Raw genomic sequence first — 14,002 nt, forward strand, 5'->3', positions numbered from 1 at the left:
TTCATAATTCAGTTGAGTATAAATTAAAATCATGAGGGATATGATTGAATCAGTGATTTTTTTGACAGCATCCCATGTCCAACAGGATGGCTTCATGTTTGCTTTATAGCTTTAAATGACCTTGAATTTGGCAAACTCCTTAGATTAGCTAAGGGAAGGAAAATCCATTTTAATTGAAGAACTACTTTTATATCACTGATTGTTTATATTACATGTTGAACAATTTGAAACTTTTGGAATGCAAATACCAATTAGTATGTGATTCAGAAATACCTACTTGCTATAAAAATAATCGGTGGAAAAGGAAAAAAGTATTTGTTTGTTCAGATCAGGGTGGAGCAAGATAATTCAGTCACACATGATTACATTATGTTAAATCATTACAAGGACTTGGGCAGAGAAGGAGTATAAATCCAGGTGTCAGTCTGAGGCTGCCTCTTCACTCAGTAGCAAAGGAGCCCTGCGTTTCACAGTGGTCTTGCTGTTAGGGCACATAACTAAACAACTATAATCAAGAAAGACACCTTGGTAAATTCCTGTAGGAATAAATGGATTCTCACAGAAATTTTCAGGAGATGTCTTAGGACAAAATCCTCAACACCGCTTCAAATAGCAACACCCACTGAACTCCAAGCACTCAAATAGCTGATACTATGATGTGCAGGCTTGTTTGAATCTAAAAAAAATGCAGATTCTAAACTCTAAAATTTTTCTATATTATTATTGTTTTGACTTAGGCATTTAGATGAACAATCATAGGTTGAATCTCAGAAGTTGGAGGACTCTGTACATATTGAATTCCTTTGAAACTCATAATAGGAGTAGCTTTCCCTGAGTCTAATACCATAAAATTTGAGGGCCCTTGATTAATCTGTACGCATTTCGAGTTGCTAACAGTGGAGCAGCTAGTGAAGAATCTCTTGGTTTTTTTGTCTTCCTATTCCTCACCCCCATTAGTGCCATTTAGGACATATAGACAGTTTTAGTGGAAGAATGAGGAGATGAGTTACTAAATGGAGATAGTTGAATATTTATCACTGGGGAGATTTTAGTAAGAAGCACTGTGTGATTTTTTTCTAAACTCTAGAGGGAAGCCGAGTTCCTGGAAGGGTCCAACAGAGATGGATCCGAACAAACTTTCAATGGAAGAGGGCAAGCAGTTCCTAAAACAGTGTGGGATCCCACAAAGAGATGTAAGTATGGGTGTGGTTGGGTAAAAAGAAGTACATGGAGTGAGGTGGAGTAGGATGTACAGTTCCCTTGAAGCAGCATCATATTCCATGCCCTGAGTGTGTACAAACTGTATTCTCAGGAACAAAGCACCTGGACAGAGCTACCAATCCAGGGAATACAGCAGGCACAGCACCTACAACAGTGATCGTTTCCCCAAGGGACCATTTCCATTACCCCCAGAATCTCCTTTTTAACTTCTCATTATTTGAAATGCACTTCTAAAGTTCTGGTTTGCTGTGGTGAGAAGGATTTTAGACTGACAATCCTGAAAGATAGAAGGAACTGGACAACTATCTATCTCCTCCATGAAAGGCTTCTTCCCCCACTATGGAACACCAACTAATTTTCTCTTTCTTGTCCCCAGATCGACTTGATGACGGAGAAATGGGTAGTTGTTGCCTCTGTGGAGGTTTTGCTTCGATTCCCTCTGCTGCCAGGGGAGGACCCCACAGCCCGCTGTGTTTCTAATAAAAACAGTCAGACTTCGGTGCCCAGACCAAATCCAGTCCCACAAAATCTTGAAGACCAAGAAAAGAGGTAGGAACTGACCTACATTGGGTGGGCACATCGGGAAAACAGCTGCCTATGGCATGTAGCTGTGAACCACATTTTTTAACCTTGGCTTACCTGAGGACTTTTCATTGATGAGTGATTTTGTTTTCTTAAATTGTCGACTAAACTTGAACATTTTGCGTCAGGAATTACTTCAAGCTTCAGCTACACCAGGACACAAGACAAAATTCTTTTTGTTTAATTTTGATGCTGATTTTTGCTATGTAGAACACTACCACAGAGAAAGGCCCTGAAGTTGAAATTACATTGTCATAAGCTTCCTAAATATCGATTACCTATCTGTGTCATCTAGCATATGTTCATATGGAAAGTTATTTGTTAATTGCTTGATATGAAATTTCACAGTACATCAGCTTGCATAGTCATCCTCAGCTTGTCTGTTCAGGTGTGAGTTTGAGAAAAAGTTCAAATGAAAATAGATACAAAATTATGAATTTCTGTTAGTGAAGTGTAACTATCAGCTACATATCAGAGTTTTACAATTCTCATTTGAAGCTTATAGATGAAATTGTATATAAAAAGTAAACAGAAAATATTTTTTCTCAAATATGATGAAAAAATAATTTGCTTTTCTTGTAAATTTATTTCTTTGAAAAATAATCTAAGCAACATCTTCTTAGGAATTGGTATGGTGGTGTATGCTTTTATTGCTAGTAAATATGGTTGAAAAGGAAACGGATTTAGGTAAATCTTGTCTGAAACCTAAATTAGAACCTAGTTGTCATTAACTGAAATTTAGTTTTCAAAAATTAATAGGGTTTAGAAAGATGTTTATGTGTCTAGAAGCATAGACAGCTCTTGCAGAATGCTTGGGTTCCCTTTATTGTATTCATAAAGACCCTCAAAAAATACATCTCATTCCTCTCTCAGGGGGTCAGACACATTCTTCTGGTCCTTGTAGGCAGCAGGTACAAACAGGGTGCATGGTCATAGCAGAATTCAAAACATGGAAAACTAAATCAAAATATAACATCTTAAAACTAAAGTAAAAAACGAATTGGAAAGAGTAGGAAGCAACAAAAAAATTTTTTAAAAGAGAAAATTGGTGGGAATATCTTGGAAAATTTCAGAACCCACTGTATTTTATGCAGTCCTACACATCTTATTTCGGCCCTATTAAGCCTGACAGTATTTTCTCTGGAGGTTAACTGTTCTTTGAGTGTGACATTCTGGAAATAGGCATGTAAACTCTGAGTGTTCTAGGGTACGATGTGTGTGACTCTGGTCAGCAAATCCTTCTCATTTCTGCATCTTAAAGTAGAAAGCAAAGATACTTATCAATATAACTTCTCTTTCTTTATTCCATAACTAGGAAGTACAATAATCAATTAAAGAAAAATTTTGACAAGAAACCAAATGTCAAAAAGCAGATGACTGATCATCACATACAACCCCCTGCTGAGAGACCACCTGGAGACAAAACTCAGAAGAAAAAATGCTTTGGAACAGTGAGACCAAAGACTCCCAGAGAAGAGGAGGAAGAAACCAAGGTCAATGCACTTGAACTTTTGAGAATTTTTGCTCTATATGTATTTTAGAAAGTGGATTTAACCATGTTGCTAGGTGTCTGTATCTCATATTCTCTAATAGAAGCTAATCTAATTTGAGCAGTTTTCTCTCAAGTTGAGGGCATCTAAGGAGCTCCCTTGTATACACTCAATACCATGAGCAGCCTGATATTCCTGGATTTTTCTTAGCACAGAGCCATTTTCCATATTGGTGAATTATATCCAAATATCCTTATCTTGAGCTGTATCTCCAACATTCATTTTACTTTTTGTATTTAGATCCCATGTAAATAATTTTCATAGGCTGACCTGGATCTATCTGCATAGACAAGGTTTTTCTTAAACCCATGTTCCTCTACCGGAATCTTCCTGAGTGCTAGTTCAAAGTTGGGAGTCACAACATGATACCCACTGTAATCCTTTTGACACAAATTTATTTATCTCTGCAATGCTCTATAAAATGCACCCTATGAATGATTGTAGAATCCTGTCTTACTTGGCAGATAATGGAGTATTGTTTGAGGCTACATCCTACAAGCAAGGTTGAATCTCACCTAAAAGAATTTTGTGGAACTTTGATACTTATGTGAAATTGTAACTAAGTATGTGTTCACTTCTCTGTCAACACAGGTGACATGCAAGAACTGTGGAGCCTTTGGACATACGGCAAGGAGCAAAATGTGCCCCATGAAACGCTGGGCTGAAGCCCTTCCTGTCCAGCCTCTGGGGTCAAACAAGAAGAAAGAGAAAACGGAAACAATGACGGCCGAGCAGCTCCAGACTCCAGGAATATTTAAAAAGACTGATAAAGAGGAGAAAGAAAGACAAATGTGAGCATGGGACACATCCATAATTATTCACGTGCATGGTAGATGGTATTGGATGTTTGTTCATTGAATACAGACATGTCAGGACACAGCTCCCTCCCCCCCCAAAAAAACCATCAGATTCAACAATCAGAGAATAGTGCACTCAGCTCATGTAGTGTTGAGATCATTAAAAAGCAGGGAGGGATATTGCTAGGAATGTTGCCCACTGTTGACAGAACAGAAGTAGCATCAAAGGAAAGAATGCAGTGCTGGGCTATGGTCTTGATCAGGGGCTTGTGTATTATAACATACATGTACACTTGTTTTGGTTCCATCACAACTATATCAATATGCTTGTGCATACCTGGAAATCCAGCAGAGGGTAGACTGGCAACAGTGGATATGAATTTCATGGTCTCCCTCAGTTGTCTTCTGTTTTAGAGGTTAGCCTGAATTACAGGATACTATGTATTTACTATAAAGACATATGCAAATCTAATCCCTGGGCGTGGAAAATTTCAGGTGTGTTTCCAGATTCTGAGGTAAAAGATGATCCTAGCTCAGTTAATCAAATCTCACTATGGCTTTAATACCTCCTCACTCCAAACAATGCCAGCATTAACTTTCAAGATAGAGATCGCTTTTAGTTCTTCACATGCAGAAATTCTTCTGATCCTAACATTTAATACTATGTGCTGCACTGCAGGCAAGAATTGCTTCCAAGGAAAATTCTGCCACAGAAATTTCCCACACACTCTACAGAGAAGAAGAGGAACAGTTTGGAAGAACCAGAATCTTGTTTCTTTTTGAGGGTGAGTCTTCCTTACTTGCTTGTTGTGTTTTTCTTGGATCCAATTTCTGCTGCTCTGCTATATACCTGGTGTTGGTATTGTAAGGAAAGCCAGGCAAGCTTATTGCACTTCTCTACCAGCTTCTGCTTGATTGACCTTTCCATTTTCTTCAATTCTTCACCTGCTGTTTCTTGCCCTTTAGTTACCCTCCCCTCTCTTATTCCCCCTTACATTTCTTTTCCTATTCTCATGCCCTCCACTTTTCCTGTTCCCTCTCCCTCTCTGTATCCTATGGTAGCATTCTTAGCTCCCTATTCCTCTTCACTTCCCATTGTTTCTTCTCTCATTTCATTCTCTTTTGCTTCTTTGGAACAGACACTTATTCAGCCTGTGCTGACCATGATCATGTTCTTCGGCATCTCCACATTCTCATTGCCTGGCTTCCCAGATACTAGGATTTCAGGTGTATAAAGACATGTCTAATATGTTTTCATTTTGTGGATTTTGGATATGTAGCTTAGCATTGTCTGGAACCTGACATGACTTTTCTTTACTGTTACATGTTCTGGGATCACTGATTTGCAGCACCACATATGGCTTTCTGTATCTTCATTTGAATATGCTCCTTTATCTTGAGCCTGGGCCAACAAATATGGAGGATGTATGTGTATGTGGGAAATGCTTCCTCTCATGCTGAGTGATATTGCACCAGTCTGGTGTCTTCCATGCTTTTCCAGAGTCTGCCTGTCTGCCCATGAAAGGAAGCTTGTCATCCAGACTTATCACAACCATGAGAAAGTGCTTTGTTCATTTTGTCTATGTTATACACATAGACAAAATGAATTTTTTGACATCCCCTTCTTAATTGATAGTCTCAGAGTGACATCTCCTAGGCTTAAAAATCTCATTCTTATGTCAAGTTGTGTTTTTATTTTTTGGTTCATTTTATTTAGTGTGAATGAGTGTCTTGCCTGTTGTGTTTATGACTTGTGTGTGCATATATCTAGTGGCATAGGAGATCAAAACAATATATCAGATTTCAAAAATTTCAAACACCGAACTTACAGACAGTTGTGACTTTCTAGGTAGGTCCCAGGAACTGAAAAGCAACAATCATTCTTATTCACTTAGATATCTAAGTCCTAGGTTCAAATGTTTTTTTTTCCCACATATTCTACTGTACAAATGACTGTAGACATACTTTGGGTATTTAAAGGGTTTAATCCCCCTCACACATACACAGATTAAGTTCAGTGTCCTATCTCCTTTGGTTGGCATGGCTTCTGTTTATCTGAATTAGGAAGAATCCTAATGTGTTTATTGTTCTGTTCATTGTTCTCCCATATCCCTTCATCTAGCCCTGTTCATTATGTTTAGTTCTCTATCACTCACTGCACAATATTGGGCTTTGTTATGACACTGTCTTGCTCATCACTATTACACATTTCCTTGTACAACCTATAGCCTATATAAATATGTTCCACCACCTTACTCTCCACTGGTCTTCTCTTTAGTTCTCAACGGTCCTACTTTTCCATGCATTTGTTTAGCCTACATATTTGCTTCACATAATTTCTATGTGGATAATTTTAATTAGAGAGCTCGTCACACAGGATGGTAATTTAACTGAGATTTTTTTTCTTAACAGAAACCTACCAGGCCATCACTTATTTGCATGACCAAGAAGAAAACTTCATTGGGTCCTGTCTCCAATGGTCTCCCACTATGCAAGACACCCAATGTGAGAGCAACCACATCCTCATGTTCTTACAAAAAAGGACAGGAAAACACTTATGGATTAGTACCAGCACATGATATGGGATTCTCAGATACCCTGAAGTCCAATTGTGGGGACCGCCAGGATTCTTCCCCCAGCTCCATGTTGACATCCCGTGGGGCTGTTGTTTCTCCCAAATGTGCTCTTGAACCTGATGTGAAGACAGCTGTTTCAGTGCATGACATTAAACTCCAGACAAATAAGAAACATCATGGTACACCTTCAACTTCCTGTGTACAATCTATGAGACCAAAGTATGGACAGGACTCTGAAGGCAGAATCCAGGCTCCTGGAAAGAAACCTCTCCAAATCACCAGCAGGGAGAGTCAGCATCACCCAAAGAAACGTCGAATCAGCTCCTGTCTGAATCCCACCATGAGAACTCTAGTATCTGAGTTGGAGGATGTCCAGATTTCTCAGCCATCTCTCAGTACAAATGCATGTCAATCCAGTAGGCACCCAAGATGAAACCAAAGAAACCAGCATTGAAGGCCAGTGTCCAAATACAGCTTCTGGATGGCTCTTTTTATCCAAGAACTATCAAGAACACAACAGTCTCCTGGTGCACACATTCATGCAGGATAATGGGGATGCAACACATTTGGAAATAGAAAAACAACAACCATGCTTTAGGATCTCATTGACTCCTGTGACTAATTCTTGTGAAAAGATTAAGTCTGTATCTCAGAGTTGCCTTGTTTTAAAGAACCCTAAGATATTTGATCCCAGTACCACAAGAAATGTCTTTTATGAAGTCTTTGTTGTATCATCCATCTCAGAAGACAGTGATGAGTAGAGTCACATATGATTCAATATAGAGGACTTTGGTGTAAGCAGAACTGACTGCAGGACTAAGCAGAAGAATCCAGAGAAGCCATGTTCTGAATTTGGAGTATCCCCTGATAATATTGGGATAAAGTCACTGAATATATATAATCTGAGATGAAGACAATGTTAAACTAAGCTACTTGAGATGACATGTCTTAATAGAGCTGAAGTATTTATCTGTCCAGGATACTGATTTGAGGTGTCAGAATCACAGAAAGAATAGACCTTGCCTCTAGGCTCTAAGACTGTGAAGTTTATTTCTCTATGATGATTCTTTGTAAACCTTCCCACTGAACCCCTCCTCTAGCCATAAACCTTCTAGCCAAAATATGCAGTTTTATTTAATAAAAGATTCTCTACCCAATTACACTTGTTTTGGATTGTTGTTTATATGAATTGGAATAGATTCACCCAGGAATAATCTGTATTGATGATCAGGGTATCATGCAACTGATCCAACCTACAGACAATGAGTTTCTTAGTTATGCATCTCTGTTCTTAGGTTTTTAAATCTTTGAGATGATTTTTCACAGTGTGCCTAAGTTTACTGGAACTCACTGTGTTACCCAGACTGGGTTGGAACTGTCAGCAACTCTTCTGCCTCAACCTGGTATGTGCTACATTATGAGATGCCATATATGTCTGAGTATTACTCATATGTAGATAATAGAGTTCTGAGAGTGAATTGGCTCAGGGATGTAGAAGAATGTTGCCCTTGAAACATCTGAAACACAAATATCAGAAGATCATTGTTAATGGATCTATGTGGTGTGGCCTGATCTCTGTCTTGAGCCTGTACAGCAATTTAGGAGCTATGCTGTTTCCTGGCACAGGCAACTGATATGCCATATTTCAGAAGACTGAGGCAAGAGGATGGTGTGAGGTTATTCCACTCATGACAGGGATAGTGGGGATGCAACACATTTGATAGAGCATTTCCCTGGCATGTGAGCTTTGATTGTAATAGGATGCAGAGGATACTTTCAAGTGTGGGTGAGAGATAGCTTGTCCCTTAACTGATGGAAGCAGATACAATGATAGACAGACAAGCACTGTGCTGAGCTCTGAGTATTTTGCAGAAAAAAGGGAGGAGTTCTTCTATGAGGCACGGAGTCCTGCCTATGGGTTACACACATAGACAGTTGACCTGAGATCTTGGGAGATCATGGATACTGGACCAAAAGAATTGGAACCTGCATGTGATATCCCTCAGCCTTCTGCATGTGTGTAGCTTGGTCTCTTAGTAAAGCTTGTAACATGAGAGCTGGACTTTTCTGTGACATTTAGCTGATTTTTGTTCATCTGTTCCCTCTGCTGGGTTACCTGGTCCTTTTTGAGGTAAGGAGAATATCTTGGTCCTGCCTCAACTTGATGTGCCATGCTTAGGGCAAGCCCATGAAAGGACTTAACTTTTCTGAAGGAGATGGACGAGGAGTGGATGGAGAGTGGTTAGTTGGGAAAGGGAGCTATGGGAGGAGAGGAAGAAGGGAAAATTGGTTGTGAAAGACCCGCAGAGGGCTCGAACCCTCACGTCCCGACTCAGAAAAGGCGACCCCCCCCCAAATCACTCATGGAAGCGGTCTTGATGCAAAAGTATGAGGTCTTTTATATTCCAGTGCACTGGGGTCCACAGCCATATTCCACGTGGGGTAGAGGACTGGGAACCCTGGGTACAGGGTTTAGACAGCTTTTATAGGGTTACAACAAAGCCTGCGCATCACAACCCAATCATCTCATAGTATCCAGTGCAGACCAATCAATTTGAACTATTCAAGCCCGCGCTTAGCCCAGGAAGTCTGCTTTCGCTAGGGCTTCTGGGTAGTGTGGCACGGCTCATTTCCTGTTCTCATTCACTAAACCACCCTGTCATAAACAGTCAAGAATGACCTTTTGCCTACTCACTGCTAGTGGGCAGAGTCTAGGGAAAATTAGGCTAAATTTTTCCATCCTTACAGTTAACATGCAAAATAAATGATAAAATGTTATTTAAATAAAATAAAAAAGAACCAAAAATTAAAAAAGGCCAAAGTAATACAATTTTAAAAATTTACACAGTTGAAATCCCTGGATAGACATTGGCTTCAAAATGAACAAAGATGAATATCTCTTTGTTTATATTTCTTGGAGTTTTGGAACCAGGCTAACCCAGCTAGGAAACCAGTCTCTGGTCCTCCATCTTCTTGTCAGGAGTGGAGGGTTATAGGTTTGCACCTGGTGTCCCATATGTGGAGTTCTCAGATACAATCAAGGCTTCATGTGTGCTAGAGAAGCAGTCTACCATCTGAGGAACATCATAGCATTTTTATTGAGCAGACTTTCGTTTCGGTATTTCTATGTACAAAGTGTGTAGTGATATCTCTCCTCAAACAACAGAAAGCAGTGCGTTTTGACTCCAGGTCATTTTAAGTAAGTAATCAGCTATGGCGTTATTTTATTGATGTAATTTGGTTTTCTGAGTATGGCCTTCAAGGGAGTATATAGTTCAGCCTTGCTGAATACTTTTTATCAACTTGTCTCAGACAGTGGTATATGGCCATCAAAGATCAACACCACAAAACTTTCCTCACTTTTAGATATGGAGTCTTATTCTGTAGCACAGACTAGCCTTTAACTCACTCTGCAGACTAATTTTCCTGCTTGAGCTTCTCAATGCCTAAAACTTCTGCTTGAGAGCCTCTGAGAAATCTTTGATGTCCTTTGTTTGCCTTCATTTAACAGTCTGTTTTTCTGAGACATGATCTCCTTTGGTTCAGATTAGCCCGGAGCTTTCTAAGTAGCAGGTGTAGCCCACACACTTTCTCAGTGTCTGACTTTGAAATTGTAAAGAAAAAAGGAGAATCATAAACCCAACAAGGAGACAGACCCACTGATCCAAATGCACAAGGTTGATTGATTGCTCTATCCTTCCGAGGGAGGGACCCTGTCCAGCAAGCTGATGCAGCAGCCTCCAGAGGGTGTGTCCTCTTGGTTTCTTGCTATGTTTTTTTAAAGGAAAAATTCAGGGTTACATCAGCAGGAGGGGAGGGGAGCAGGTGGGCTCCTGATTGGTTGACATTTTGGGAATAATCAAGAAATTTTTAATTTATTATTTTACATGTCCATCCCAGTTCCCTCTCCCTCTCTCCCTCCCTCCCTCTCCCCAGCCCTCCCTCCCTCCTTCCCTCCCTTTTACCCTCTCTGCCCTCTCACATGCACTCTAACCACCCTCCCCTCCCATCCCCCCACCCCAATTCCATATGTAGGGGAATGCCATCCAGTTGCGGTCATGTAGATCTGACAGGTCCTGTGAAGTAGGGACTAGGGCTTCTCTCCTGTCTCTAGATTAAGGCAGTTATCCCTCCATGGGGGATATGTTCCTAAGTCCTTTTGTGCACCAGGGATGCTTTGACTCCAAAATTTAAGTTGAAGGACAAGTTACTGGGGAAAAGGATTTCTATTTTTGTTTCCACAGAAAATGAAAAGATGTGGATTCCTTCCAGACTAATGTGGTTTGATCACGCCAGACCGCCTGAAACAGAGTACAAGCTAATCCTACATTCAAAACAGCTGGACAAAACAGCCCTACAGACTACAGCCAGGATATCTGAATCTTCTTCGAATCCTCCCAAGACAGCGCCCCTTACCAGCAGGAAGTAGTTTGGAAAGAATGACGCCCAAATTCCCAAATATTGTGTATAAATGTTTGTTTTCGTTTAATTGGACTTTGTTATATAAAATAAAATAAAATAAAAAAATTGAAAAAAATTTTTTATTGTCATGTTTTTGAGTGTAATACGTGTGTACCCATTATTCTCATAGGTTGGTGCTGGAAAGGAACATTCTGTGGTTTTTATGGCTTGCGGTGGCCTATTGTACTTATTTCAGAACTGAATTTCCTGGAGAATACAGGGGAGTTTCTTTTGCAGTCAAACAATCTCCAGGGTCCAAGTATTTAGGAGGCTAGAGCGTCTGGAGTTCCTTTGTGTTCAGCTTTGGCCCTAGGTCTGTTACATACAACATAGTCTTTAGGAGCCAGGGCTGGGGGTGGGGGGAGAGTTGACCTGGAGTTATCAGCTCTTCAATACTCTTGCAGGTTAATGGCCCAGGTAACTGAGAGTTGGCAACTGAATCCATTAGCAACACATAGATCTGGACAGTATCACAAGAACAAGGCTCAAACAAGGTAAAATGGGAATTAGTTTACCACAGTACCCAGCATAAATGCCCTTCCTGGATAGTGAGATCAGCAACTAACTTATCCACCATCATATGTGTCAGTTCATAATGTAGCACATATCAGGTTGAGATGGGAGAGTTGCTGACAGTTCCAGCCCAGTCTAGGTAACACAGTGAGTTCTAGGTATCTTGGGAACACCGTGAAACATCATCTCAAAATTAAAAATAATAAATAAATAAAAAACAACCCGTAGGACAGAGATGCATATCTAAGAACTCATTATCTGTAGGTTGTATCAGTTGTATGAGACCCTTAGCATCAATACAGATTACTCTTGGGTGAACCCAATCCAATCCACCTAACCAACAATCTCAAAAGGTGTAACTGGGTGGAGAATCATTTATTGAATAAGACTTCAGATTTTGGCTGGAAGGTACATGGCTAAAGAGGGAAAGGTTCAGTGGTATGGCTCACAAAGAATCATCATAGAGAAAGAAACTTCAGAGTCATGAAGCCTAGACACAAGGTCTGTTCTTGCTTAGATTTTGACACCTCAAATCAGTGTCCTGATCAGATAATTCCATCAGCTCTATCAAGACATCTCATCTCAAGTAGCTTGATTTAAGATTGTCTTTATGAATACAAAGTGTCTTCCTCCCAATATTATCTGGGCTTATTCAAGCTTCATAACATTGGTTCTCTTGATTCTTCTGCTCAATCCTGCAGTCAATTTGGCTTACACCTAAGTTTTCAGTATTGAAGATGTGGTCCTACCCATCACTATCTTCTGAGGAGGATGATACTAGGAGGTCCTCATGAAGGACACTTCTTGTGGCATTTGAGTCAGGCATCTCAAAGTCCTCTAAATGAAGGCAGCTCTGAGAAACAGACTTGGTATTTTCAGAAGGTTTAGTCTTGGGTGCCAAGGAGATCCCAAAGCATGGTTGTTTTTTGTCCATTCCCAAGCTGATAGGTGTGATGTGCATGCCTGAATTTGTACACTGGGTGGCAGTTGTGTCCTTGATAGAACTTGAATAAGAAGAACCAAGCTTCTTTTGGCCACTATCTTTTAGTTCTGGTTTCTTTGGGCTCACCTTGGGTGCCTGTTGGATATGACATTCATTTTTACTGAGAGAAGGCTGAGGAACCTGGACAGCACCCAACTCAGGCAACAGGTTTCTCATTGTGGGATTCAGGCAAAAACTAGTTTGAGATGTATTTGGGTGACCTTGGCTCTCCTGGCTGGTGAACTGGAGAGGTTTCTTTCCTGGAGCCTGGATTCTGACTTTAGAGTCCTGGCCACACTTTGGTTCCACAGGTTGTACACAAGAATCTGAAGGTAAACCAGGATGTTTCATATTTGTCTGGAGTTTAATGTCATTGACCAAACCAGGTGGCTGAAATGCACCCTCACGAGAAACAGACTCCTGGGCTGTCCTCCTGCAGCTGGGGGCAGAATCCTGGCAGTTGCTCAAATTGGACTCCAAGATGTCTGATAATCCTGTATCATGTGATTGAACTAATCCATAATTGCTCTCTTCTTGTTTGTTCTTGTAAGAACATGAGGGGGTGGTTGGTCCAGTACTGGGTGTCTTGACTACTGGGAGACCAATGGAGACAGGACCCAGTGAAGGTTTTTTCTTGGTCATGTGAAAAAGCGATGGTCTGTTAGGTTTCTGTGAAGAAAGAAAAAAACTCAAATTACACTCCTTCAAATCAAATTCACCCACATGTATGAATAGCTCTCTAGTCAAAATTTATCTAACTAGAAATTATGTGAAGCAAAAAAGTAGGTTACATAAATTCATGGTACAGACCATTAGGAAGTAAAAAGAGGCCCAGGGGAGAGGGCTGTGAGAGAACATGTTTACATAGGTTACAGGTTGTGTAAGGGAAAACACAATAGTCACACACACATAGTGTCAAAATAAAGTGATACACAGCTAAACATAATGACCAGGGCTGGATATGGGAGAACAATGAGCAGAACAGATGACATGCCAACAAAGGAGATAGGACACTGAACTATAATCCACAGGGGTTGGGAGGGATAAAAACCACCTTTAAGTGCCCAGAGTAGATCTGCAGTCATCCATGCATCACAGGATGTGCAACAATACAATTTGAACATGGGATTTAGGAGATGGTTAAGTGAATAAGAGCAGTTGATGCTTTTTCAGTTCCCAGGACCCATCTAGTAACTCACAATTGTCTGTAAGTTCAGTTTGTGAAATCTGATATGTTGTTCTGACCTCCTCAGCCACTAGATAAATGTACATACTCATATATACACACAGTCAGGTAAAACACTCATACATACTTAATAA

At 40.3% G+C, this 14,002-nt stretch overlaps 1 protein-coding gene across 1 annotated transcript; it reads left to right on the forward strand.

The window, feature by feature from the left end:
* The first annotated feature begins 1,121 nt into the window (after positions 1–1,121).
* Positions 1,122–7,159, forward strand: LOC127239093 (protein FAM90A27P-like). The gene is made up of 6 exons (XM_051207884.1): positions 1,122–1,193; positions 1,598–1,770; positions 3,119–3,296; positions 3,945–4,144; positions 4,830–4,935; positions 6,563–7,159. Exons 1-6 carry the CDS (start codon positions 1,122–1,124, stop codon positions 7,157–7,159), a joined length of 1,326 nt encoding a protein of 441 aa, XP_051063841.1.
* Positions 7,160–14,002: the final 6,843 nt, after the last annotated feature.

Source organism: Phodopus roborovskii, unplaced genomic scaffold (genome assembly GCF_943737965.1).
Source record: "Phodopus roborovskii unplaced genomic scaffold, PHOROB, whole genome shotgun sequence".
NCBI classification, from domain to species: domain Eukaryota; kingdom Metazoa; phylum Chordata; class Mammalia; order Rodentia; family Cricetidae; genus Phodopus; species Phodopus roborovskii.